The sequence below is a fragment of the Myotis daubentonii genome, chromosome 13, assembly GCF_963259705.1.
Source record: "Myotis daubentonii chromosome 13, mMyoDau2.1, whole genome shotgun sequence".
Taxonomy (NCBI): domain Eukaryota; kingdom Metazoa; phylum Chordata; class Mammalia; order Chiroptera; family Vespertilionidae; genus Myotis; species Myotis daubentonii.
The window spans coordinates 55,597,611-55,621,836 of NC_081852.1; the positions used below are offsets into that span (position 1 = coordinate 55,597,611).

Consider the following 24,226-nt stretch of genomic DNA (forward strand, 5'->3'; position numbering starts at 1 on the left):
TGCAGTCAGGACGTGGCTGAGCAGTGATCTCTCTTGTTAAAGGGGCTGCACAGTCCCATTTGAATTGCCTTCACACTCAGTGATGGTTTTAAGGGCTTGGATACTTCCCACATGTCTACATCAAAAGCAACGCTACATTAGGTGTGAGAAAGACGTGGCCGCCTTTAAACTCTGGCTGGCACGGGGGACGAATGGAGAAGGCAGCAGAGATTGTATATGGATGGCTAATACTAGAAAGAGTTTTAGATAAGTCATGAAAATTAAAAGGTGTGATCCAGGAGAATATCCTCTTTTTATTTTTTCCCCTTATTTTTAAAAAGTGTATTTTTATTGATTTCAGAGAGGAAGGGAGAGATAAAAACAGCAGTGATGAGCAAGAATCATTGATCGGCTGCCTCCTGTACACCCCACATGGGGGATCGAGCCGCAACCCGGGCACGTGCCCCAACCGGAATCGAAGAGTGACCTCCTGGTTCATATGTCGATGCTCAACCACTGAACCACACCAGCCGGGCCTTTTAATGCAGAATGTTCTTTTCCCTTCTTCCCCCATCCCTGAGTAGTCTCTAAGGATCATCTTGATATAGAAAATGTGTGGAAGGAAGAAGGGGCTGTCCTAAGTTTTAAGGTTTGAGGATGACATTTCAAATACTGGTTTTATGGGAGAACTGTCATTTTTTTGTTGTTAATTAAATAAAAATCACGGTTTTTCTTTTTCTACTTTCCAAGGAGCCACCTCTTTATGGACCTTTCTTTTCTTCAAGTCATTGCTGAAGTATTTTCAAATTTTTGAATTTATTCAAAGCATCTGCTAATAGAAACAGCCTAGATACTGGGTAAAAGCACAGAAGTCAGAGGACTTGCGTTTAAAGCAGCAGTTCTTAACCTGTGGGGGTCGAACGACCCTTTCACAGGGGTCGCCTAAAACCATCGGAAAACACATATATAATTACATATTGTTTTTGTGATTAATCACTATGCTTTATGTTCAATTTGTAACAATGAAAATATATCCTGCATATCAGATATTTACATTACGATTCATAACAGTAGCAAAATTTCAGTTATGAAGTAGCAATGAAAATAATTTTATGGTTGGGGGTCGCCACCACATGAGGAACTGTATTAAAGGGTCACGGTATTAGGAAGGTTGAGAACCACTGGTTTAAAGCTTGGTTCACTGCTGACTCATTTGCCATCGATAAACCTTTCAACCTCCCCAAGTCTCTATCCTCATCTGTAAAATGGGGTTAATGGAGGATTTCATCTGCAAAGTGGGGATAATAGAGATGAAAAGAGATGACGTGGGCACATTATGCCCCAAATAAACACGCGTTGAATTTTCACAATAATATTTTGACTGTGTGGTTACAACTAAAACTCTTCTCCATTTGCTGTCAGAAATGCCTCTGGCAGATTCCAAACTCCTTTTCATCCCGCCTGCTCTTCTTTGGAGGGGATCCAGTAACCTTGCTGAAACTCGAGGACACGGGGCTGCGGTCTGTAGGGGGGCCCTTTCTCCAGGGTTCCTTCCCATAGCCCGTGTAGAGAGGGCTCAGAAGTACAAAGCAAACATGTCAGTGAACGCCATCAAATCTTGGAAAGTCATCGAAAGGAGGGAAGATTGTCGCTTTGGAAGGAAAACGGCTCATTTTGGGCATCCTTTCTACTTTTCTTTAAAAAAAAAAGAAAAAAAAAGCCACGATGTTGCAATATTTTTCAAGGCAGAATAATACTGTCCCAGATGGAGGAGGAAACACTGACGAGCAGAAAGGGCGAAACCTGGGATTCCGAGGCAACGTTGGCAAGGTGGGGGGTTGCGGGGGGCTGAACCAGGCGGATCTTGGGGGCGGGGGAGTCATTATTTCGGCGGAGGACATTGCTCCCCCTTGGGCAGGTCCCTCGGCGGACCTGACTCCGCGGTCCTCCGGTGCCCAACCCCAGCCCCTCCGAGCTCTTGCGGACCCCACAACGTGGTCGGACCGCGGTGCCTTTAAGACTTTTGCCTGCTGCACACGCGCGCAGCTCTTTGTGTGTAGTTGGACTTTTTAAGAAAAAAACAAAAAGCGAAGAAGTGAAGAAGAAAGCGGCCAGGGGATGGGGCGGAGGAAGGGGAAGCGCCGGGGAAAAACGCGCTGCACTTTCGCAGCTGCAGCCGGCAACGCGAAGGGCTTCTTTTTCGCTGAAGCTGCGAAGCTGGTCCCGAGCTGAGCTTTCGTGTGTGGGACGCGGGGGGCTCGGGGGGCGCGTGGGGCCGCGGGCACGCGGCTCACACCTGGGGGCCAGGCCCCCTTCGGCTCCCGGGTCGGGCGGGTGGGGGCGCGCACGGGGGAGTCCCGGATCCTCGCGAAGGCGGGGCGAGACCACGGCGCCGGGCCGGCGGGGGTGAGCGTGGGCAGCCGAGGGGCGGGGGGCGGCGGTCCGGCGCCCTCCGGGCTCCGGTTGCAGCGCGAGTGGCTGCCTAGCGACACGAGAGAGGAAATGGCTTCCGAGGGGCCATCGGCCGCTGGCCGGGAGGTGCGAGGCTGAGTCCCCGCTTCCCGAACCCCCCTCGCCGCTTTGGACGCGCCCACCTCGGGGCTCCAGGGGCCCCGCCCGGCCTGGCGCACGGGGCTCGCAGCGGAGGCAGTTGGCGCGAGCCACGGGCGAGGCGGGGCCGCGCGCGGGGTCCCCTCCCCCGCCGGTCCCCTCCCGCCGGTCCCCTCCGGAGCGCCCCGCGCTGCCGGCACCGCCCGCTCCCCGCCCCCGGCCCGGCTCGGGGCGCCGCGGCGGAGGGCTCGGCTCGCTGAGGACAAGGTCAGGAGACGGAGAGGCGATGCCCGAGCGCGACTGGAAGGCGCCGAGCGGAGGCGACCGCGGCGGGGATCTGTCCCTCCAGCCGGGGGAGCGGGACGGGGGCCGGCGCCGGTGAAGAGCCACCGGGAGGGGCACGGCTTCCTCCGGGCGGATTCGCCTCCGGAGCATCCCTGTCCGCGGCCGCGAGCGCAGCAGCCCCGCCGGGCAGGGGCGCCGAGGACCATGGAGCCCGGACCCCCGGCCCGCGCGGGCCCCCCGCCGGCGGCGGCCCCGGGGCCCTGGAGGGCTCGGCCGGCGGGCGGCGGCGGGGGCGCCTCCTCCTGGCTGCCGGCCGGGAGCCGCTGGCTGCTGTGCTATGGCTTCCTCTACCTGGCGCTCTACGCGCAGGTGTCCCAGTCCAAGCCGTGCGACCGGACCGGCTCCTGCTTCTCCGGCCGCTGTGTCAACTCCACCTGCCTCTGCGACCCCGGCTGGGTGGGCGACCAGTGCCAGCACTGTCAGGGCAGGTTCAAGTAAGTGCCTCGCGGGACCCCGCACCTCGGCCCTGCCCCTCGCCCGGCGCGGCCTCCCCCGCCCCTCCCCTCCCCTCCCCTGCGGCCTGGGGGTCCCCCGGGCCCGGAGCGCACCCGCCGCCCCCTCCAGGCCCCGCGCGGAGCACTGACCGCTCTGGACACGGAGCTTTCCCGATGGGCCAGGTGTCCGCGGCGACTTCTGGTCCCCTGCTTACCAAGATTTCCACGCTCAGTGACAGTGCCAAACACCATTTTGTTAGGACACACATTTTTTTTTTTTTTAAAATCAAAAATTATGAAAGTAGCTCATGAAGGACTTGAGCACCGTGGCCGATTCCAGCGATGCAGAAGCGTAAAGGTTAAAAGTTATGGTCTCCCAGGACCGGCCCCTCCCTCCCATGGTATTGCTCTCTCTGGAGGTAACGGCTGCGGATGTTTTATTGAGTAATAATAATGACTCTAAGTCGAGTTGATGATGGGCTCACTAGATGCCAAACACCGTTCTCAGCGCCCAGCGTGGATGATCTCATTTGTTCCTCACCAGCAACTCAGCGAGTTACTAGAAATGTAATGGACTTACAGAGAGAAATCAAGGCAATGAGTGTAATTAATTTGCCCCGGATGACGCGGGAGAAGGGCCGCTTCGTGATTGCAAATCAGCCAGCTTGACTCTAGAATGTTTACTGTTAGCCAATACACTATGTTGAATTTGCTAGGACAGTCTTACATTGAGTAATGAGAGAGTGATTTTTGGTTAGATAGAAGAATGACATACCCGGACTTGTTAATGTGGTGGTGAAAGTGGGGTTTCCTAACTGGTTATTTCACTGCCAGCTGTTGTATGGGAGCATTTGGTTTGTCTTTCTCCCCCCCCCCCCAATATATTTATTGATTTCAGAAAGGAATGGAGAGGGAGGGATCCCTGGGGGGGGGGGGGGGGAGAGAGAGAGAGAGAGAGAGAGAGAGAGAGAGAGAGAGAGAGAGAAAGAAACATCAGTGATGAGAGAGAATCATTGATTGGCTGCCTCCTGCACGCCCCCTTATTGGGATGGAGCCCACATTTGGGTGTATGCCCTGACGGGAATCGAACTGTGACCTCCTGGTTCATAGTTCATGCTCAACCACTGAGCCACACTGGTCAGGCGGCTTTGGTTTTTCTGAAACTCAAGGCCCTAGGAATTTGCATTAAAACAATAAAGATGCTTTCTCCCTATCGGATGATATTTACTGCATTCCTGCCTGATAAGAAAAGAAATGGGTGAATGTGGGGGAGCAGAAAATAAGATAGTTGAGGCCATTAGGGTAGCTGTTAAGTCATTGCAGTTAAATCATTAAGTCATCTTCTTAGCCTTCTAGATGTTTAACATGAAGTTTTCTGCCTGGCTTGTGGCTCTGAAATTACATTATGTAGAATACTAATAGGATGATAGCAAAATCTAAGTGAAATGTCTCTTAGGCTCTAAGACAAAGGTAAGAATATGGTTCAGCTTGTTAATGTATTATAGGAAAATTTCCTGGGAGTTCTAAACCCAGTATGTTTTTCTTTTTTTCACTTGCAAATTAAAACAATGCCCCTAAAACTCAGTGTAAAAATGAATTTTTTTTAAAAAAATAGTGCTTTTTAATTTTAGGTAGATCCTACTATTTAATTTATGACAGGCTTTTGGAAGTAAAATCTCAAAATGAAATTTTATGAAATTCATGTGTAGCAATAGGTTGAAATGTTTCCCAGTTTCACACTTAAACAAATTAGTACTAATAGAGGCCTGGTGTATGAAATTTGTGCACTCTGGGGGTGGGGGAGGAGGGGGAGGAGGTCCCTCAGCCCAGCACCCTCTTGTAATCTGGGAGCCCCTCGATCGATAGGCCCACAGAGGGAGACCCCGCCCACCCACCACAGCCTGTCCTCTTTGGGGCAATCATGTAGCCCCCTCACCTCCCCAATCGCATTGCGGCTGGCCTGACACATCATAGCATGGTTGTCCGGGCTGTCTTTTTGCTGTTCGGCCGTTCTGTCGATTTGCATATTACACTTTTATTATTATAGATACTTTAAAAAAATACACTTCTTTGTCTGACCAGTGTGGCTCAGTGGTTTAGTGTTCGATTACCGGTCAGGGCACATGTTCAGGTTTCGGGCTTGATCCCCAGTGTGGGGCTTGCAGGAGGCAGCCTATCAGTGATTCTCTTTCATCACTGATGTTTCTATCTCCCTCTCCTTCTTCCTTCCTCTCTGAAATCAATAAAAATCCAATAAAATAAAAAAATACACTTTTTTTTTAAACTTGGGAGAGATAATATAAAGTTTAAAAAAGAGTTTCAAGATGAGGAAAGGTATCATATTGAAGTGTGCTGGTTAGTTAGCCTTTTTTACTTAAGTGTCCTTAAACTTTTGCTCTGACTATAGTAGCCAGTCTCTTTACCTAAAGGAGAGATTTTGAACATACGAACTGGGAGCCAACAATGAAAAAAGACATATCCATTTTTTTTTTACATCTTTTTGTACATAAATAGGAACATTGCCTGATTCCTGTGTAATTCAGGGATATTGGCCTTTGTGTGGGCGGATTCGCTCCATCTGTCTAAGATAAAATTGCTACTGTCCTGGGAGGCTCCTGTCTACAGTTTATAGTATTGGACTCATGAATCAGCTAGATCAGCAGCCTGTAGCCTCACCAGCAGACGTTGTCCCCCCAGCAGATGCTGTCACAGTAGGAAAGATCACAGATGAAGTTAAAGCCAGCTTAAATAACAGAGAGATGGTGTCCATAAGCACAACCCATTAGTGAGTAAAAGAGGAATAGCTTTTTCAATACAGATACAGTCAACCATAAACCCTGAACGAACCATTGAATGTTCTTCATTTCCTTGGAAACTGTATTCTATCGATAAGTAGAATACATTTCATTTCTCTGTGGAATACAAGCCATTAATTAGAGTAACGCTAACTCGTATAACTCTGTGTTTGGCTGTGTGTACTGTTAGGGGTAGAGAAAATGTGGTATTTAATATTAAAGAGAAGACTCAAGTTAGAAGAAAAGAATTCTTCCTGGTAAAGTACATGTGAAGCTAAGAAAGGTTTATTTGAGGATGGTGGCTTGAAGTAATAACACAGTGGGAAAGACTTTAACTGGGAATTCTCACTTCATTAATTATCTTGAAAATCTTTGACTAAACTGGGGGATAGCAACCCAAACAAACAGACATCAGAAATGATCAATCTTGGTAAGCAGGTGTCAAAATTAATTGGCTGGTTCCATGGTAACTTAAGCTCCCCCCCCCCCCCCCCCCCCCCCACTGTAGGGATTTGACGAAGGAATAAAGTGTTCTTCAAATGCTTCTTTAGAATGGAAGATTGATGGTTGGGGGAGAAATGCAGAAGCAAATGTGATGTCAAAAGTGGTACTTCAGTTCCCTTAGCATTGATTCCAGTCTTCTGTCTGTTTCCACTTGAAAAGAATAAAACACTCAGAATTATAAGCCATTCCTCACATAGGTAAAACAAAATGAACATTGATCTGCAGCTTCAGCAAACCTGGAAGATTTAGGACTGAGAATCAGAAAGTATGGTGTCAATTTGAAATACAGTAATCAAGGATATGATATATGCCAATTCAAATTGTATTTACTTGAGTAGCTTAGTATATTAGGCTAGAAAAGATTTTGCTATCAAATCCATTGGAATAAACAGCATTCTCTTTTAGAAGCTGGTTGTTTAGAATTATTTTTGTAGAGTAGTTGAGGTTTATATTTATATAAATTTATATTCTGTGTTCCAACTTACACATTTTCTTGCTAATGTGACTTAGGAACCTATGACTTCTGATTTCTCTTAGGCAAAGAAAATAACCTAAATTAATGCTCTGAGATTGGAAAATATCTCATTATATTGAGAATAATTTGCAAGTGTAACTTAATTAAAACATGTAGTGAACATTTTCTTAAAGAAACTTATCTATTAAATCTTATTGCATGTTCAATGTATATAGATACTTTTTTAATCTCATAGGTTAGTCAAATATGGATACTGATTTTCACACATTTATAATGAAAGTATTTATTTCTAGAGACAACAAAACAAAGATTTAATATTAGGAATGAGGTTGCTGTTATAAGCAAAAAGAAGTAGGGCTAAAAGTATAAATGTTTTTCTTAAGCTACTTATATACAGACGTGTACCTTGGAATCCTTTTTATTAATGGTATGGAAACTATCAGTAACTATAAAAATTAAATAGAATATTTCCTGTTCCTAGGTCTCCTTTATTTCTAAATTATAATACGTAATTTATATTTATGCATTTTTTTGATTATTAAAAAGCATATAGTAGAATTTTTAAAAATGACTTTTAGAGAGAGAACAATGGAGAGGGAGAGAGAGAGAGAAACTGATGTGAGAGCAAAACAGCTTGAAACCTGGGCATGTGCCCTGATCAAGGAATTGAACCAGCAGCCTTACTGTGCATGGGATGGTGCCCAACCAAGTGAGCCACACCAGCCTGGGCCACCTCGTAGAAATTTTAAAATAATTTAAATTGTGATCCTAAATTGATAAAGGAAGTAAGTTGTAGCTTGGTTTGGCTGCTGTAGCAGATTAGACTCAGCCTTCCTTTTTTTCTGCAGTGGTCTTTTAAGGTCCTTGTAAGGGGCCCATTCCTTTTGGCCTCAGAGAAACATGCTGTTACTTCTTTCTGAACCTCCTTTCCTATCTGGTCTCTTTTTTTGTGGCTGATTACTAAACATCCTGTAATTTTAGCTTATACTAGTATCTGTAGGAGGCTTTTCTGACTCCTCAAGCTCTGTTACCCCTTGTTACGTACCTTTATAGCACTGTTTTTCCTCTTTAGTACGTTCAAATGAATTATTTAATTGCGATTGTAATTTTTTCCTTTAAATTATTTATAAGAGCTATTTGAGGTATAATTGACATGCAATAAACTGTATAATTTAAAAAGTTTTGACATGTGCCTCTGAAACTGTCACCACTATCAAGATTATAAAAATGCCCATTACACCCAAAATCCCTTCTTTCCTGCTGTTTCTCACCATCCCCAGGCAACTACTAAGCCGCTTTCTGTCACTATGCTAGATTTGTTGGCATTTTCTAGAATTTTATACAAGTGGAATCATGCATTATGTATTCCCTTTTGTCTGGCTTCTTTCACACAGCGTATTTATTTTGAGACTCATTAAAGGTGTATCATCAGTGTATTCCTTTTAATTCTTGAGTAGTATTCCAATGTATGGATACACCACAATTTGTTTATTATTCACCCGGTGATGGATCTTTCCAGTTTTGGGCTATTCTGTAGAAAGCTGCTCTTAGTAGAAGTCTTTGTATGAACATATGCTTTCATTTCTCTTGGATAAATACCTGAGTGGAATGGCTGGATCATGTGGTGGATACCTGTTTAACTTCTTAACAAACTGACAAACTATTTTCAAAGGTAATTGTCTCATTTGCATTTCCACCAGCGGTGTATGAATGTTCTGGTTAATTCACATCCTCACCAGCACTAGGTATGGTCAGTCTTTTAAATTTCTGTGGTTCCAGTAAGTATGTCATGGTATCGCATTGTGGTTTTAATTTCACTTCCCTAGTGACTATGTTGAGCATCTTGTCATGTGCTTACCTGCCACCTGTAGATCTTTGCTGAGGTACCTGTTTAAATCTTTTGCACATTTTTTGCATTTTTTCTTTTTACGAGTTCTTTATCTATTCTGGATACTTTCTTATCAGATATGTTGTTGGGAAATATTTTTTCCTAGTCTGGGGCTTGTCTTTTCATTCTTCTAACAGTGTTTTCAAAGAAAAGAAGTTTTGAATTTGTCGAATTCCAGCTTATCATTTTTTATGGATTGTGCTTTTGGTGTTAGAGCTAAGAAAACTTTGCCTGAAGCAAATATTTTCTTTTTATGGAACTTTTGTAGTTTTAGATTTTACATTTAGATTTATAGTCCATTTTGAGTCAATTTCTGCATATGGTGAGAGGTATGGATCTCAATTCATTGTTTCTGCAAATAGATATTAAATTGTTTCAGGACCGTTTGTTGAAAAGACTCTTCTTTCTTTGCTAAAGTGGCTTTGTATCTTTGTTGAAATCAGTTCTTCATACTAGTATATTTGTGTGTCTATTTCTGGGCTCCTCTTTCCATTTATCTCTGTCTATTTGTATGTCAGGACAGTAAAATCTTGCCCTAGTTGGTTTGGCTCAGTGTAGAGAGCGTTGGACTGTGCCAGAGGGTCCTGGATTTGATTCTAGTCAAGGGCATGTACCTCAGTTGCAGGCTTCCCCCAGACTGTGTCCTGGTCGGGGCACATGCAGGAGGCAATCAATCGATGTGTTTCTCTCACATTGATATTTCTCTCTGTCTTTCCCTCTCTCTTCCACTTTCTCTAAAAATCAATGGAAAAATATCCTCGGATGAGGATTAAAAAAAGAAAGACAATAATATCTTGGTGGTTATTATCCTATCTAATAAAAGAGAAAAATGGTAATTGGCGTACAACAATACCCTTTTCATTGGCTAATCAGGGCTATATGCAAATTAACTGCCAACTAAGATTGGCAGTTAACTGCCAACAAGATGGCGGTTAATTTGCATATGTAGGCACAATGCAGGGAGGCGAAAGGGAAAGCAGGAAGAGGCCCCCTGCCACTGACAGTGATCGGAAACCCAGGGGGGAGCTAAGAGCTGGGGGGCAGGGCAAAGGCAGCCCTGGGGCCGCCTTTGCCCTGCCCCCCAGCCATGATCAGAGAATCAGGCCCCTTTGCCGCCCTGGCCAGTGATAGCAGGAAGTAGGGGTGGAGCCAGCGATGGGAGCTGGGCACGGTCGAAGCTGGCAGTCCCGGGAGCTAGGGGTCCCTTGCCTGGGCCTAAAGCGGAGCCCACAATCGTGGGGCCGCTGCAGCTGCGGGTCCCCGCTGCCCGAGCCGGACGCCTAGGCCAGAGGCGTTAGGCCTGGGCAGGGGTGGAGCCTGCAACCGCGGGGAGCTGGGGGTCCCCTGCCCAGGCCTGACACCTCTGCCGGAGGCCTCAGGCCTGGTCAAGGGGCCGATCCGGTGATTGGTGATCGGAGGGTGATGAGGGTCAACTCCTCTGGCCGAGGCATCAGGCCTGGGCGGGGGGCGGAGCCGGGGATTGGGGGGATATGATGGTCCCCTTGCTCAGGCCTGAAGCCTGGGTCAGAGGCGTCAGACTTGGGTGGGGGGTGGAGCAAGCGATCAGAGGGAGATGGGGGTCCTCTCCCCAGGCATGATTCCTGGGCCAGAGGCCTCAGGCCTGGGCGGGGGCCAGAGCCAGTGATTGGGGGGTGATGGGGGTCAATGCCTGAGGGCTCCCAGTATGTGAGAGGGGGCAGACTGGGCTGAGGGACACACTCCCCCCCCCCCCCACACCCAGTGCACGAATTTCGTGCACCGGGCCCCTAGTAGCTTTATAAGTCTTGAATTCTTTTTCAGTTATTTTGGCTACTTAATTCCTTTGTATTCTCATATGAATTTCAAAATCAGCTTGTTAATTTCTAGAAAAACATTGCTGGGATTTCATTTGGGATTGTGTTGAGTCCATGGATCAGTTTGAGGGATGGTCGACACCTTATCAATATTGAGTTTTCTGGCACATGAACATGGTATATCCAAGTTTTAGGTCTTTAATTTCAGCAGTATTTTAAAATGTTCAGTGAACAGGTCTTACAACGTTTTTTGTCAGATTTTCCCCTAAGTATTTCATTTTTTTTGATGCTGTTGTAAATGATATACATTTTTTTTTTTTTTAGTTTCAATGTCTGTTTGTTGCTGTTACATGGAAATACAACTGATTTTTGTATGTTAATATTGCATCCTTCAATCTTGTTGAACTCATTGTAGATTTTTGTAGGTACCTTATGATTTTGAGATAGATAACTATGTTTCCGCAAATTAAGAGACCCTTAAGCCTTTCTTTGCAATCTGGGTGCCTTTCATTTTTCTTGCTGTATTTCACTGTCTGGAACCTCAATTACAATGATGTATACAGCTGGTGAGAGTGGTCAACTGTGTCTTATTTCTAATATAAGGGGAAAATTTAATCTCTAACCATAAAAAGTCAGTTATCTGTAAGTTTTTTATAAATCCTTTTGCCACATTGAGGAAGTTCCCTTCTCTTCCTAATTTGCTGGGAGTTTTATTAGAGACTAGAGGCCCGGTGCACGACATTCATGTACTGGGGGGGGGGGGGGAGGCGTCCCTCAGCCTGGCCTGCGCCCTCAGCCCGGCCTGTGCCCTCTCGCAGTCTCTCTGTGGGAGTGGGCCTTTGCTGTCAGTCGGACATCCCCTGACGGATCCTTAGCGCTGCCGAGGAGGCGGGAGAGGCTCCTGCTACAGCCGCTGCACTCGCCAGCTGTGAGCTTGGCTTAGGGCTTCTGGCTGAACGGAGTTCCCCCTGTGGGAGTGCACTGACCACCAGGGGGCAGCTCCTGCGTTGAGCATCTGCCCCTTGGTGGTCAGTGCATGTCATAGTGACCAGTCATTCTGCCGTAGGTCGTTTGCATGTTAGCTTTTTATTATATAGGATGGATATTGAATTTGTTAACCTTTTTGCATCTGTTAATATTATATCTTTTTTCTTTTTTAAGCATGTTATTATGATGTATTATATTACTTAATTTTTGAATGTTATACCAACCTTAATTCCTGAGATGAATCCCAGATATTAGAAATATATGTTCATGAAGGAAATATCTTTGTCCAGTTTTAGAGTCAGGGTAATGCTGGCCTCGTAGAATGAGCTGGTCCCGTCCTGTTCAGTTTTCTGGAAGAGTTTATATAGAATTGGCATTATCTCTTCATTACGTGTTTGGTAAAATTCACCAGTGAAGCCCTTAAGGCCTAGAATTTTCTTTAACTTTAAATTCAATTTACTTAATATAAGTTCAGTTTTTAAAATATATATAATTACAAGTTCAGTTTATTTAATATTTATAGCATGGCATTTTCTTTGTGGGAAGGATTGCAACTATGTAATAGGTGTATGGATATTCATTTTATCTATTTTTTTTTTTTGAGTGAGTTTTGGGAGATTGTGTCTTACAGAGAATTTCTTTTCATCTAAGTTTTCAAACTTATGGGCATAAAATTTCCCATAATATTTCCTTATTATTCTTACAAAGTCTGTGGGGTCTTTAGTGATATTTCTTCTTCCATTTCTGATATTGATAGTTTATGTTTTCTTTCTTGCTTAGTCTGGCGGGACATTTATTAATGTTATTGATTTTTTTCAAAGACTTTGTGTTTGGTTTCATTGATTCCTGCTATTTTTTGTTGTTGAAGTTTTCAGTTTCATTGATTGCTGCTTCCTTTGGTTTTAATGTGCTTTTCTTAATCTAGTTTCTAACGTTGAAAAGCTTAGGTAATTAATTTGAGATGTTTCCTCCATTCTCTAGTTAGGAGGAAAAAGGCAGCTGAGTTTGCTGTCATTGGCTTAGTGCAGGGCATGAATGGTCCACCCCATAGTCTGCAGCTGCTGCACCCCCAGTGATGAGGGTCAGGGCTGCTTCCTCTTTGCTGATATTCCCTTAGTGCAAGCAGGAATGGTTGAAGGGATTTTACCTTCTTCTACAGCAGGGAAGGGAGATACCTATCATTTTTTAGGTAAAGCATAAGCATTTAGAAAATAAAAGCACTGTGTAAATTAGAAAATTTCAAATAGATTCCCTTTGTCTCATAAAAATAGAAAATTTAAGAGCATTGTCCATGTTTTGGTGTATTAAGTTTAATCCCAAGCTTCATTTGTATTTAAAAAAATATGTATTTTAAAATATATTTTTATTGATTTCAGAGAGGAAGGGAGAGGGATAGAGAGATAGAAACATCAGTGATGAGAGAGAGAATCATCCCGCAACCTGGCATGTGCCCTTGACTGGAATTGAAGCCAGGACCCCTCAGTCTGCAGGCTGAAGCTCTATCCACTGGGCCAAACTGGCTAGGGCTAAAACAAAATTATTATTATTTTTTTTCTTTTAGAGAGTGAGGAAGGGAGAGGGAGAGAGAGAAACATCAGTGATGAGAGAATCATTGATCGGCTGCCTCCTGCATGCCCCCTACTGGGGATCAAGCTTGCAACCCAGGCGTGTGCTTTGAACGGGAATTGAACTGTGACCTCCTAGTTCACAGGTCGACACTCACCCACTGTCAGGTTCCTGGATGGGCTGTGAGTAGTTGGTGAATCCTCAAATTTGTATATGAATTATTATTTATGTGAATTTTTGTAGGCAGGAGGGTATAGCTTTTAAGAGATTCTCAGAAGTGATCTCATATCCCAACATGGTAAGAATCACTGTATTATAGGAATGCAAACTAAATAATGGTCATTGTGTATGTACAGTGAAAAAAATGTGACCAGGGAGAGGGAGAGAGAGATAGAAATATCAATGATGAGGGAGAATTCTGACAGAGAGTGCAGAATTGGGAGAGGGGATGCAGAATATACTGTGAAGGAAATGAACAAATGCCAGCTAAGTGTGCAGACAGGGAGAAGTTAATACCAATGATATAATCCAGAGATCCTCTTTATCCATTTTGTTTAAAGAGAAATCAATAAACTATTAAATAATATTTTAATTAAGAGCATGGTTTTAGTCTGACCAGAATGGCTCAGTGGTTGAGCATTGACTTATGGACCAAGAAGTCACGGTTCAGTTCCCTATCAGGGCACATGCCCGGGTGGTGGGCTGGATCCCCAGTTTGGGGTGTGCAGGAGGCAGCCAATCAATGATTCTCCCTCATCATTGATATTTCTATCTCTCTCTCCCTCTCCCTTCTTCTCTGAAATCAATAAAATATATATATTTTTAAAAGAACACTTTTAAAACAGACCTCCATGTGAGGCTGGCATACAACGGCAACCCTGAGTGGACCTGACTATTCCCTGTTGAGTGGTTACGCCAGCACGAAAACCATAGTCACGGATAAACAGGATTTACTGTTTCAGAGACTTTGTAATAATAAAACTATTGAGTTTTCTTATTTTTTATAATGTCTTAATCAAATTCTGTATTCATAGTCAGGCTAGAGAACAGCACTTCCATTGATCTAATTTAGTTCTGCTTACTGTTTGTGCTGGTTTTCCTGCATATAGCAGCGGCCACTCCTATGATACAAAGAGCCCAGCCTGCTTGTTTGAGCAGGGATTCTAGACTGGGCAGTTACAGCTAGATGAGACATTGGCAAAGCACATGGGCATGTGGCAGGCATCTAGACAGGGACTGGCAAACTTTTCCCGTGAAGGGCCAGATAGTAGATATTTTAGGCTTTGCAGGCCAGATGGTCTCTGTTGCTACTACTCAGCTCTGTTCTTATAGCATGTTAGCAATCTAAGCCACATGTAAACAAATGGGTGTTCCAGTACATCTTCACTTACACACGGAGGCAGCAGGCCAGTCGTTTCTGCAGTCCTGATCGAGAATCACATGCCAGTATGGCTCTCAGTTTGAGGACCGGAGTGCTGTAAGATTAAAAAAAGAATAAGTTAGTGGTTTGAAACTTACACTGCATTGGTGAAGCAGCATTAGAAATAGTTGCTATGTAGGAGGCCCATTTTACATTTCAGGCAGCTGAGCTCTATGCTGCCTCATTTCTGGAGACTCTACGCCGCTGGAATGTGAGGGCATTCGGAGTGAGAAGGGAAGGAAAGGCTGAAAGCCAGGTGTTGTCGTGTTGGAGCGTAAGACTTCTGGATTTGAGAAGAGGAGCGGTTCCCGATTGCGAAGATGCCCGAAGGGTGCCCGCCGTGGGCCGTGGGAGTGCTGGGTGCAGGTGGCATGGAGGTGAAGGACGCTGATGTTGAAGAAGAGGTCAGGATGCCATGGAGGGAGAATGGTTCTGATTGTGGAAGTGGCAGGCGCTTTCCCCTCTTACTCCTATCTCCGGGCAGCGAGAAAGAATTTTCCATTCTTTCCATTCTTGGTTTGTATCAGACCCCCCCCCCCCCCCGGCCCCCATGTTTCCAGGAGAGGGAAAGGCGAAGGGGAAACCTCTTTGTAGTAAGTGGAGGCAAAGGTAGGCTCTTTAGGTTAGGGATGGGGGATGAAGGTTGAGAAGGAATGGGGGGGGGGGGTCTGTGGTGAGTAGAGTTTGATTTTGAGCCTGTTACTTGTTGCCCTGAAGTTGGAGAGGATGGGACAGAGGGGTAGTTTCACATGCTCATCCTGTTGTGTAGCCTCGGTGGGGAAGCATAACACTTTCTTCACATCACCTCCTATAGGAAGGAGAGGAGTTACAGAGGCAGCTTCTAGTGTATATGTTTCTTTGGAGGAGGGAAGATATATTTAATTTATTTTAAATTTGTATTTATTAAATTGATTGGGGTCATAATTGGTCAACATGAACATATAGGTTTCATGTGTGGGTTTCTATGTTACAAGATCTATATATTGCCCATATGCCCACCCAAAGCCAAACCTTCTCCTGTCACCTTATATTAGGACCCCCTCCCGCGCTTTCCCTTTGGCAGCCGCTGCTGTCGGTGTGTATAAGCTTCAGTTTTCTATCCCACACTTGAGGCCCGATGCACAAAATTCTTGCAAGGCTAGGTCTTCGCAGCCTCGGCCCTCGCAGCCGCCCCCGCTGCTGCCTCGGCCCTTACAGCCCCTGCTTCGTCCGGAAGGTCATCTGGAAGGTCATCCAGACTGTTGTTCTGCTGTTCCGCCATTCGATCAATTTGCATATTATGCTTTTATTATTATAGATATGAGTGAAATCATATGGTTCTTAGCTTTTTCTATTTGACTTATTTCACTTAGCATAACGTTCTCAAGGTCCATCCATGTTGTTGCAAATGGTGCTATTTCATCCTTTCTTATGACTGAGTAGTATTCCATTGTATACCTCTGTATATGTACCACATCGGGAAAATATGTTTTAAACTAAGAGTAAAGAGTTGAGAAGCATCGAACAGGACTGGGTCCATTTGAGAAAGTACGGTGCTAGAGAAATAGAGGAGACTTTGGGTGTAGAGAGAAGAGGCAGTTTCCTCCTATACAGTTTGGGAGGTGTATACCCAATGAGGAAAATGGATTATATTACAGGTGGTATTTGCAAAGCAGGGCTGCCTGTACTTAAATTTCCAGATAAAAAGAGCTATATATTTCATAACTGTGTATTAAGGTGCTTTTTGAATATGTCATAGTGATATTCTTGCATCACAGAAACTGAAATAGAAGTAGCTTTGTAGGGTTGTGGAACAAATTAGACATTTAAAAAATATTAAGTTCCTGAGGCTCTATTACACAGTCTTAATTTATGACTGATAATTTGTATCTTTAGATTCAGCCAGAATTTAGAACTTTTTATAATTTAAACTAGAGGCACGGTGCACAAAAATTTGTGCACTGGGGGGGGGGAGAGGGAGGGTCCCTCAGCCCGGCCTGTGCCCTCTCGCAGTCTGGGACCCCTCGGGAGATAACGACCTGCTGGCTTAGGCCTGCTCCCGGGTGGCAGAGGGCAGGCCCAATCCCTAGGTGCAGCCCCTGGTCGGGCTCAGAGCAGGGCCGATTGGGGAGTTGGGGCACCGCCCCCTGTCATGCACAGAGCAGGGTGGATTGGGAGGTTGCGATGCCACCCTCAGTCACACTCAGGGTAGGGCCGATTGGGGGTTTGGGGCACCGCCCCCGTCACACTCAAGGCAGGGTCGATGGGGAGGTTGCGGCGCTGCCCCCTGTCACTCACAGAGCAGGGCCCTACAAGGGGTTGGGGAGCTCCCCCCTGTCACGCACAGAGCAGGGCCCATCAGGGGGGTTGGGGCTCCGTACCCTGTCACGCACAGACCAGGGCCAATCAGGGGGTTGGGGATCTCCCCCTTGTCACGCACAGAGCAGGGCCAATCGGGGTTGGGGCGCTGCCCCCTGTTATGCACAGAGCAGGGCCCATCAGGGGGATTGCGGCTCCGTACCCTGTCACGCACAGAGCAGAGCCAATCGGGGGGTTGGGGGGCTCCCCCCTGTCACACACAGAGCAGAGCCAATCGGGGTTGGGGCGCTGCCCCCTGTTATGCACAGAGCAGGGCCCATTAGGGGGATTGCGGCTCTGTACCCTGTCACGCACAAAGCAGGGCCGATCAGGGGGTTGGGGGGCTCCCCCTGTCACACACAGAGCAGGGCCCATCAGGGGGTTGGGGAGCTCCCCCTTGTCACGCATAGAGCAGGGCCGATCAGGGGGTTGAGGAGCTCCCCCCGTCACTCACAGAGTAGGGCCGATAGGGGAGTTGGGGCACCATCCCCTGTCACACACTGAGCAGGGCGGATCAGGGGGTTGGGGCACCGCCCTCTATCACCCACAGAGCAGGGCCGATCAGGGGGTTGGGGTGCCTTCCCTGTCAGGAACAGAGCAGGGCAGATAGGGAGGTTGTGGCCCCGCCCCCTGTCACACACAGAGCAGCAGGGCGATCAGGGGGTTTCAGCGCTGCCCCCTGTCATGCTGATCCCTGGGAGGCCTTGCAGCTCCACTAATCCTGGTGCTGGGAGGCATATTACCCTTTTACTATATAGGATAGAGGCCTGGTGCATGGGTGGGGGCCGGCTGGTTTGCCCTGAAGGGTGTCCTGGATCAGGGTGGGGGTCCCCACTGGGGTGCCTGGCCAGCCTGGGTGAGGGGATGATGGCTGCTTGCAGCTGGTCACACACCCTTCAGGGTGGGGGTCCCCACTGGGGTGCCTGGCCAGTCTGGGTGAGGGGCTGATGGCTGTTTTCAGGCTGGCGGGTGACTGAAGCTCCCAACTGCTCCTTTTTTTCTTTTTTTAAATTTTATTCTGGGCCAGCTTTAGCTCTGGCTCCAGCTCTGAGGCCTCTGCTGCTGAAAGCAGGTATCTGGTTTGTTTGGATTCTATAATCGAAACACTGTATCAACTCCAGCTCTGAGATCCCGGCCCGCTGAAAGCAGGTTTCTGGGGTTTTGTTTAGCTTCTATATTTGTAACAATGTTTCTTAAACTGCAAGCTCAGAGGCCGGCAGCAGCAGGCGGGGAATGTTGGAGTCCTCCATCACTGAAGCAAGCAAGCCTCATGTTAGCTTCAAGCTGCCTGGTTGGCGGCTGCCATCTTGGCTGGCAGTTAATTTGCATATCGCCCTGATTAGCCAATGGGAAGGGTAGCGGACGTATGGCTAATTACCATGTTTCTCTTTTATTAGATAGGATTAGCACTATTTTGCTTTTAAGGTTTATTGCCACCGTAAGTTACAAACTTAGGGAGTAGGATTTCTTTCTTTAAAAAAAGTATTTTGTTGATTTCAGAAGAAAGGGAGAGAGAGAGAGAGAGAGAGAGAGATAGAAATATTAGTGATGAGAGAGAGTCATTAATTGGCTGCCTTCTGCACAACCTCCTACTGGGGAGGTTGCAACCAGGGCATGTGCCTAACCAGGAATGAAACGACTACCTCCTGGTTTTTAGGTCAGGGCTCAACCACTGAGTCATGCCCGTCAGGCGCGAGAAGGATTTCCTAATGGAGTCTCCTTAGGGATCTATGCTCAGGCTTAGATCCAGAGGAAACTTTTATACAGGAGTCTCCTGTGTGTTACCTTGCTTTTTGAGAGAATGGAAGTAATATTGACTTGGAGGTTGTGATAAGAGCATTTCTAAATCTTTATTGATAGTCTTTATTTGTTGAGATATCATTTTGCTGGTTTCCTTTAGCCTATTGAAAACAGATGAATTAGTCTGTCTAGTAAGTCCAATGTTTGTGTTTCCTCAGGGACAGTTTCGGTTAACTTCTCTGAATGGTGCATCCTTTCTTGTTTCTTTGCATGCTTTGTAATTTTATTTTGTTGGGGACTGGACATTTCATTATTATAATACTAGAGGCCTGATGCATGGAAATCGTGCAAGGGGCTCGGCCTTTGCAGCCCCTCGCAGCCTGGGCCGGCCTCGCAGCCTGGGAAGTTCGTCCGGATGGTCGTTCTGCTGTTTGTCTAATTAGCATATTAGCTCTTTATTATATAGGACGATAACACTAGAAATCAGATTCTTCCCCCTCTGAGGGTTCCTTTCTATTGTTTGTGTGTGTCATCATTGTGTACTTGTTTAGGGACTTTTCTCAACGAGTTTTGTAATGACTGTATTCTTTGTTGTGTGTGGTCTCTAAAGTCTCTGTTCCTTTAGCTTGTGGTCAGGTGGTATTTTAATAAATTTCCTTGAATGCTTGAGCCAAGAAAAAATAAGGAGTTCTCCCGGGCTTTGTAGATTACTCCGTGGTGGCACTCCTTCCGTGCTTCGCCAGGTTGCTTATGACTCTGCCCTCGCCTCACTGTCTTCTGGTTCTGAGTGTAAAAATTAGCCAGAGGCGAAAGTGTGGAGTCTTCTCATGTCTTTTCTGAGCACAGGGTCTGCCCAAATTCCCAGACTCATGCACGAAGTAGCTTCTGAACACCCCAATTCTTCAAAGAATGTAACTCCCCACATTTTTTCCCCAGGCTATTGGTGTATCTATTGTTTGCATTTACTCTAATGTTTTGACTCAGCCAGCAGGGGTTGCTATATTTGCCTTTCAGTATTATGTAGAGCCTTCTGTGAAGCTGCTTTCTTGCTCTGAAGGACTTTTGTGTTAGGCATAGGATGATTTTCATACCATGTCATATCGATTACTCTGTGTCGTCTTGTCTTTAGACATTACTCATTGATCCTCTGAATCACTTGCAGTTCCCCAAAGATACCATGCTATTTCCTGAACCTCCAAGTCTTCACACATACCTCTTCCAGGAATACTGTTATATGTTCTTCTTTTTATATGTATTTTTAATATCTATGCCAGATAAAATTTGATAATATTCGGTTTAGGATTTTTGTATGAGGGATATTTATAATTTTTATTTTTTTCTTGTTTTGGTTTTGTCAAGTTGTACTCTAAAAATAATTTTTGCATTCCATCTAAAATGTCAAATTTATTGGTATGAAGTTCTTAATATATTCTTTCTGTAGCATCAGTAGTAATGTTCCTCATTTCCTTTTTGATAATGGTAATCAATATTTTTTCCTTGAGTAGTTTTGATAGGGGGTTATTAATTTACTAGTCTTTATAAAGCCAACTTTTAATTATATAAATTTTCTTTATTATAAGACTGTTTTCTGTTTCAGAGATTTCTGCTTTTATTATTCCCTTATATTTTCTTGTTGTTTAATTTATTCTTTTTCTAGTTTTTTTTAGTAGTACTTGATTATCAATTTTCTAATGCATACATTTAGAACTATAAATTTCTCTCTAAACACTGGTTTAGCTTCATCTTATAAATTTTGATGTGCTGTGGTTTTGGTATTCAATTAAAAAAATATTGTCTAATTGTCCTTGTGACTTAAAAGTCTGTTGCTGAATTTCAAACATTAGGAGCCTGAGCATTCTGGCAGTTCTAGTACCACCTGAAGCCAATTGTAGGTCTTGAGGTTTTCTGTCACCCGATGACTCATAGCTAGGCCGCAGGCCATCTAAGGGCTAGTTTACCTATGGTACACCTTTTACCCCAACAGCATTCACTGTGTCCCAATTCAGAGTGCCATGTTGTTTGTTCGAGTCCCTACCTTTTGTGGGCTGTTGCCTCCAACTTCTGCCCCTTCCCTTGTTGAGGCTGCCAAGAGCACTCAGCCTTTGGCAGTGTCTTCTAAATAGACAGATTTCTCCCCAGCAAAAGTCGCTTTGAATGCCTGGAATTTGCAACTTCTTGATCTTGGCTTGGCAGATCTTACTATTTTGTTACTTACAGCATGCTTTTAAGATTTTAAAATTGTTCCTTAGCTTTTTAAATTGTCCTCAGTGGTGGGTTTGTCCGAATTACCTCATCTGATATTATTGGAAGTGAAAAATCAGGACCAATTATTTAACCTCTTACTTAAGTGTGCTTTCGTTTTCTCTTCATTAATATGGGATTAATAATTACTCACTATCTCTTAGGGTTTGGGGGATTTTTATCTTAGTTTTAAATATATTTTTATTGATTTCAGAGAGGATGGGAGAGGGAGAGAAAGAAACAGCAATGATGAGAGAGACTCATTGATCAGCTGCCTCCTGCATGCCCCCAACTGGGGACTGAGCCCGCAACCTGGGCATGTGCCCTTGACTGGAATCGAACCCAGGACCCTTCAGTCTGCAGGCCAACACTCTATCCACTGAGCCAAATCAGCTAGGGCAGGTTTGGGGGTTTTTTAAAATGAGGTCATACATTATGCGCTTATAGTAGTATCTGACATGTAGAAAATGCTCGATTTATTATTTCATTAATTTGAGAATATTACAATTTGTCTGTTGCTCTTCAGAAACTTTTCCAAGCTTGAACTAGCCGCCTTCTTGCCCAAAGTAAGCTGGCTGGGATTATGAAAGATTTACAAATAACATTCATATTGATTGACCCTTATGTCAGCCCCGATTTAGATAGATAATTTTTCCCCCTAATGTTTTTAAGACTCTATAATATAAGGAAATTTTAATTTTATCTAAAACTAGATAATGACCCTTATATCTGTGTTGTATATATGTATGTGTATGTGTGTATGCATATGTGAATATGTGATAAGCCCTGATGTGTGTATGTGTTTTGTGTTTATAAGCATACTAGAGGCCTGGTGCATGAAATTAGTGCATTTGGGGGGTGAGGGGGGGATGGAGGGGTCCCCTCAGCCCAGATTGCAAGACAGGGCAGGCCAGGCCGAGGGACGCTACCGGTACACAATTGGGGCCAGGGAGGGATGCGGGAGGTTGGCCAGCTGGGGAGGGACCCTGGAAGGGCTCCAGGGTGTGTCTGGCCTGTCTGGCTCAGTCCCGATTGGCTGGGCCCCCGCAGCAAGCTAAGCCACCGGTCGGAGCGTCTGCCCCCTGGTGGTCAGTGCATGTCATAGCAAGCAGTTGAGTGGCCTTAGCATATCATTAGCATATTATGCTTTGATTGGTTGAATGGCCTACTGGATGACCAGACAGTTAGCATATTAGGCTTTTATTATATCAGATATCCTATCTAATAAAAGAGAAACATGGTAATTGGCGTACGACCGCTACCCTTCCCATTGGCTAATCAGGGCAATATGCAAATTAACTGTCAGCCAAGATGGCGGCCGACAGCCAGGCAGCTTGAAACTAACATGAGGCTTGCTTGCTTCAGTGACGGAGGACTCCAACGTTCCCCGCCTGCCGCTGCAGGCCTCTGAGCTGCAAGCAACTATGTAACAAACATAGAAGCTAAACAAAACCCCAGAAACCTGCCGGGCTTCTGCCAGTAGGATCGCAACATTGTAAGCGAAGGCCAGAAACCTACTTTCAGCAGCTGAGGCCTAAGAGCTGGAGCCAAGCCTCAAAGCTAAAGCTGGCCCAGAATACAAAATGAAAAAAAGAAAAAAAGGAGCGGTTGGGAGCTTCAGTCACCCCCAGCCTGAAAACAGCCCTCAGCTCCTCACCCAGACTGGCCAGGCATCCCAGTGGGGACCCTCACCCTGAAGGGTGTGTGACCAGCTGCAAACAGCCATCATCCCCTCACCCAGGCTGGCCAGGCACTCCAGTGGGGACCCCCACCCTGATCCAGGACACCCTTCAGGGCAAACCAGCTGGCACCCACCCATGCACCAGGCCTCTATCCTATATAGTAAAAGGGTAATATGCCTCCCAGCACCGGGATCAGCAGAGCTGCGAGGCCTCCCGGCACGGGGATCAGCATGACAGGGGGCAGCGCCCAAACCCCCTGATCGCCCAGCGGCTCTGTGTGTGATGGTGCGGCGCTCCAACCCCCTGATCGGCCCTGCTCTGTGTGTGACAGGGTGCGGCGCCCCAACCACCCCCACCCCCCCCCACGGGCCCTGCTCTGTATGTGACGGGGTAGAGCCGTAACCTCCCCATTGGCCCTGCCCTGAGTGTGAGAGTGGTGGCACCCCAACCCCCTGATCGGCCCTGCTCTGTGGGTGATAGAGGGCGGTGCCCCAACCCCCTGATTGGCCCTGCTCTGTGCTTGACAGGGTACAGAGCCCCAACCTCCCTGATGGGCCCTGCTCTGTGAGTGACAGGGGGAAATGCCCCAACCCCCTGATTGGCCCTGCTCTGTGCATGACAGGGGGTGGTGCCGCAACCTCACCATCGACCCTGCCTTGAGTGTGACAGGGGATGGTGCCCCAACCCCCCAATCGGCCCTACCCTGAGCGTGACTGAGGGTGGAATCACAATTTCCCGATCGCCCTGCTCTGTGTATGACAGGGGGCGGTGCCCCAACTCCCCAATCGGCCCTGCTCTGAGCCCGACCAGGGGCTGCACCTAGGGATTGGACCTGCCCTCTGCCACCCGGGAGCAGGCCTAAGCCAGCAGGTCGTTATCTCCCAAGGGGTCCCAGACTGCGAGAGGGCACAGGCTGGGCTGAGGGGCCCCCCCTCACCCCCGAGTGCACAAATTTTTGTGCACCGGGCCTCTAGTAAATATATAAAGGCTAAATGGGAAGCTATTGTAATTATTTAAAACAGTGATTCCCAAAGTGGGCGCTACCGCCCCTGTTGGGCGCTGCAGCGATCCAGGGGGGCGGTGATGGCCACAGGTGCATTTGTTTTAACTTTTTTTGTATTACCTTTCTATTCTGAGTTCAATAGTTTCATAATTTCAAACTTCAATGTTTCTAATTTACACCTTTCTTTACTATATTTTACGAAAAAGGTAGAAACATTAATACATATATCTTTTTGTTTAATTGCTATTAAAATTAAAAAAAAACAATTTCCAGGGGGCGCTGAGTAATATTTTTTCTAGAAAGGGGACGGTAGGCCAAATAAGTTTGGGGACCACTGATTTATAACTAGAGGCCCAGTGCATGGATTTGTGCACTGGTGGGGTCCCTCAGCCTGGTCTGCGGGGATTGGGCCGAAACCGGCTCTCTGACATCCCCCAAAGGGTCCTGGATTGTGAGAGGGTGCAGGCCAGCCTGAGGGACCCCAGTG

The 24,226-nt window shown here is 46.2% G+C and overlaps 1 protein-coding gene across 3 annotated transcripts in view; it reads left to right on the top strand.

Annotated features, from left to right (window-relative positions):
* Positions 1-2,529: 2,529 nt before the first annotated feature.
* The window catches only part of ATRNL1 (attractin like 1), a 464,000-nt gene continuing 442,303 nt past the window's right edge, over positions 2,530-24,226 (top strand). The window contains exon 1 of one of the 3 annotated variants that reach the window (XM_059661523.1): positions 2,530-3,308. In XM_059661523.1, coding sequence (XP_059517506.1) covers positions 3,019-3,308 — 290 coding nt within the window. In that variant the 5' untranslated portion in view covers positions 2,530-3,018. The remainder of the gene's footprint in view (positions 3,309-24,226) is intronic. The other 2 variants (XM_059661521.1, XM_059661522.1) reach the window with 2 other exon arrangements.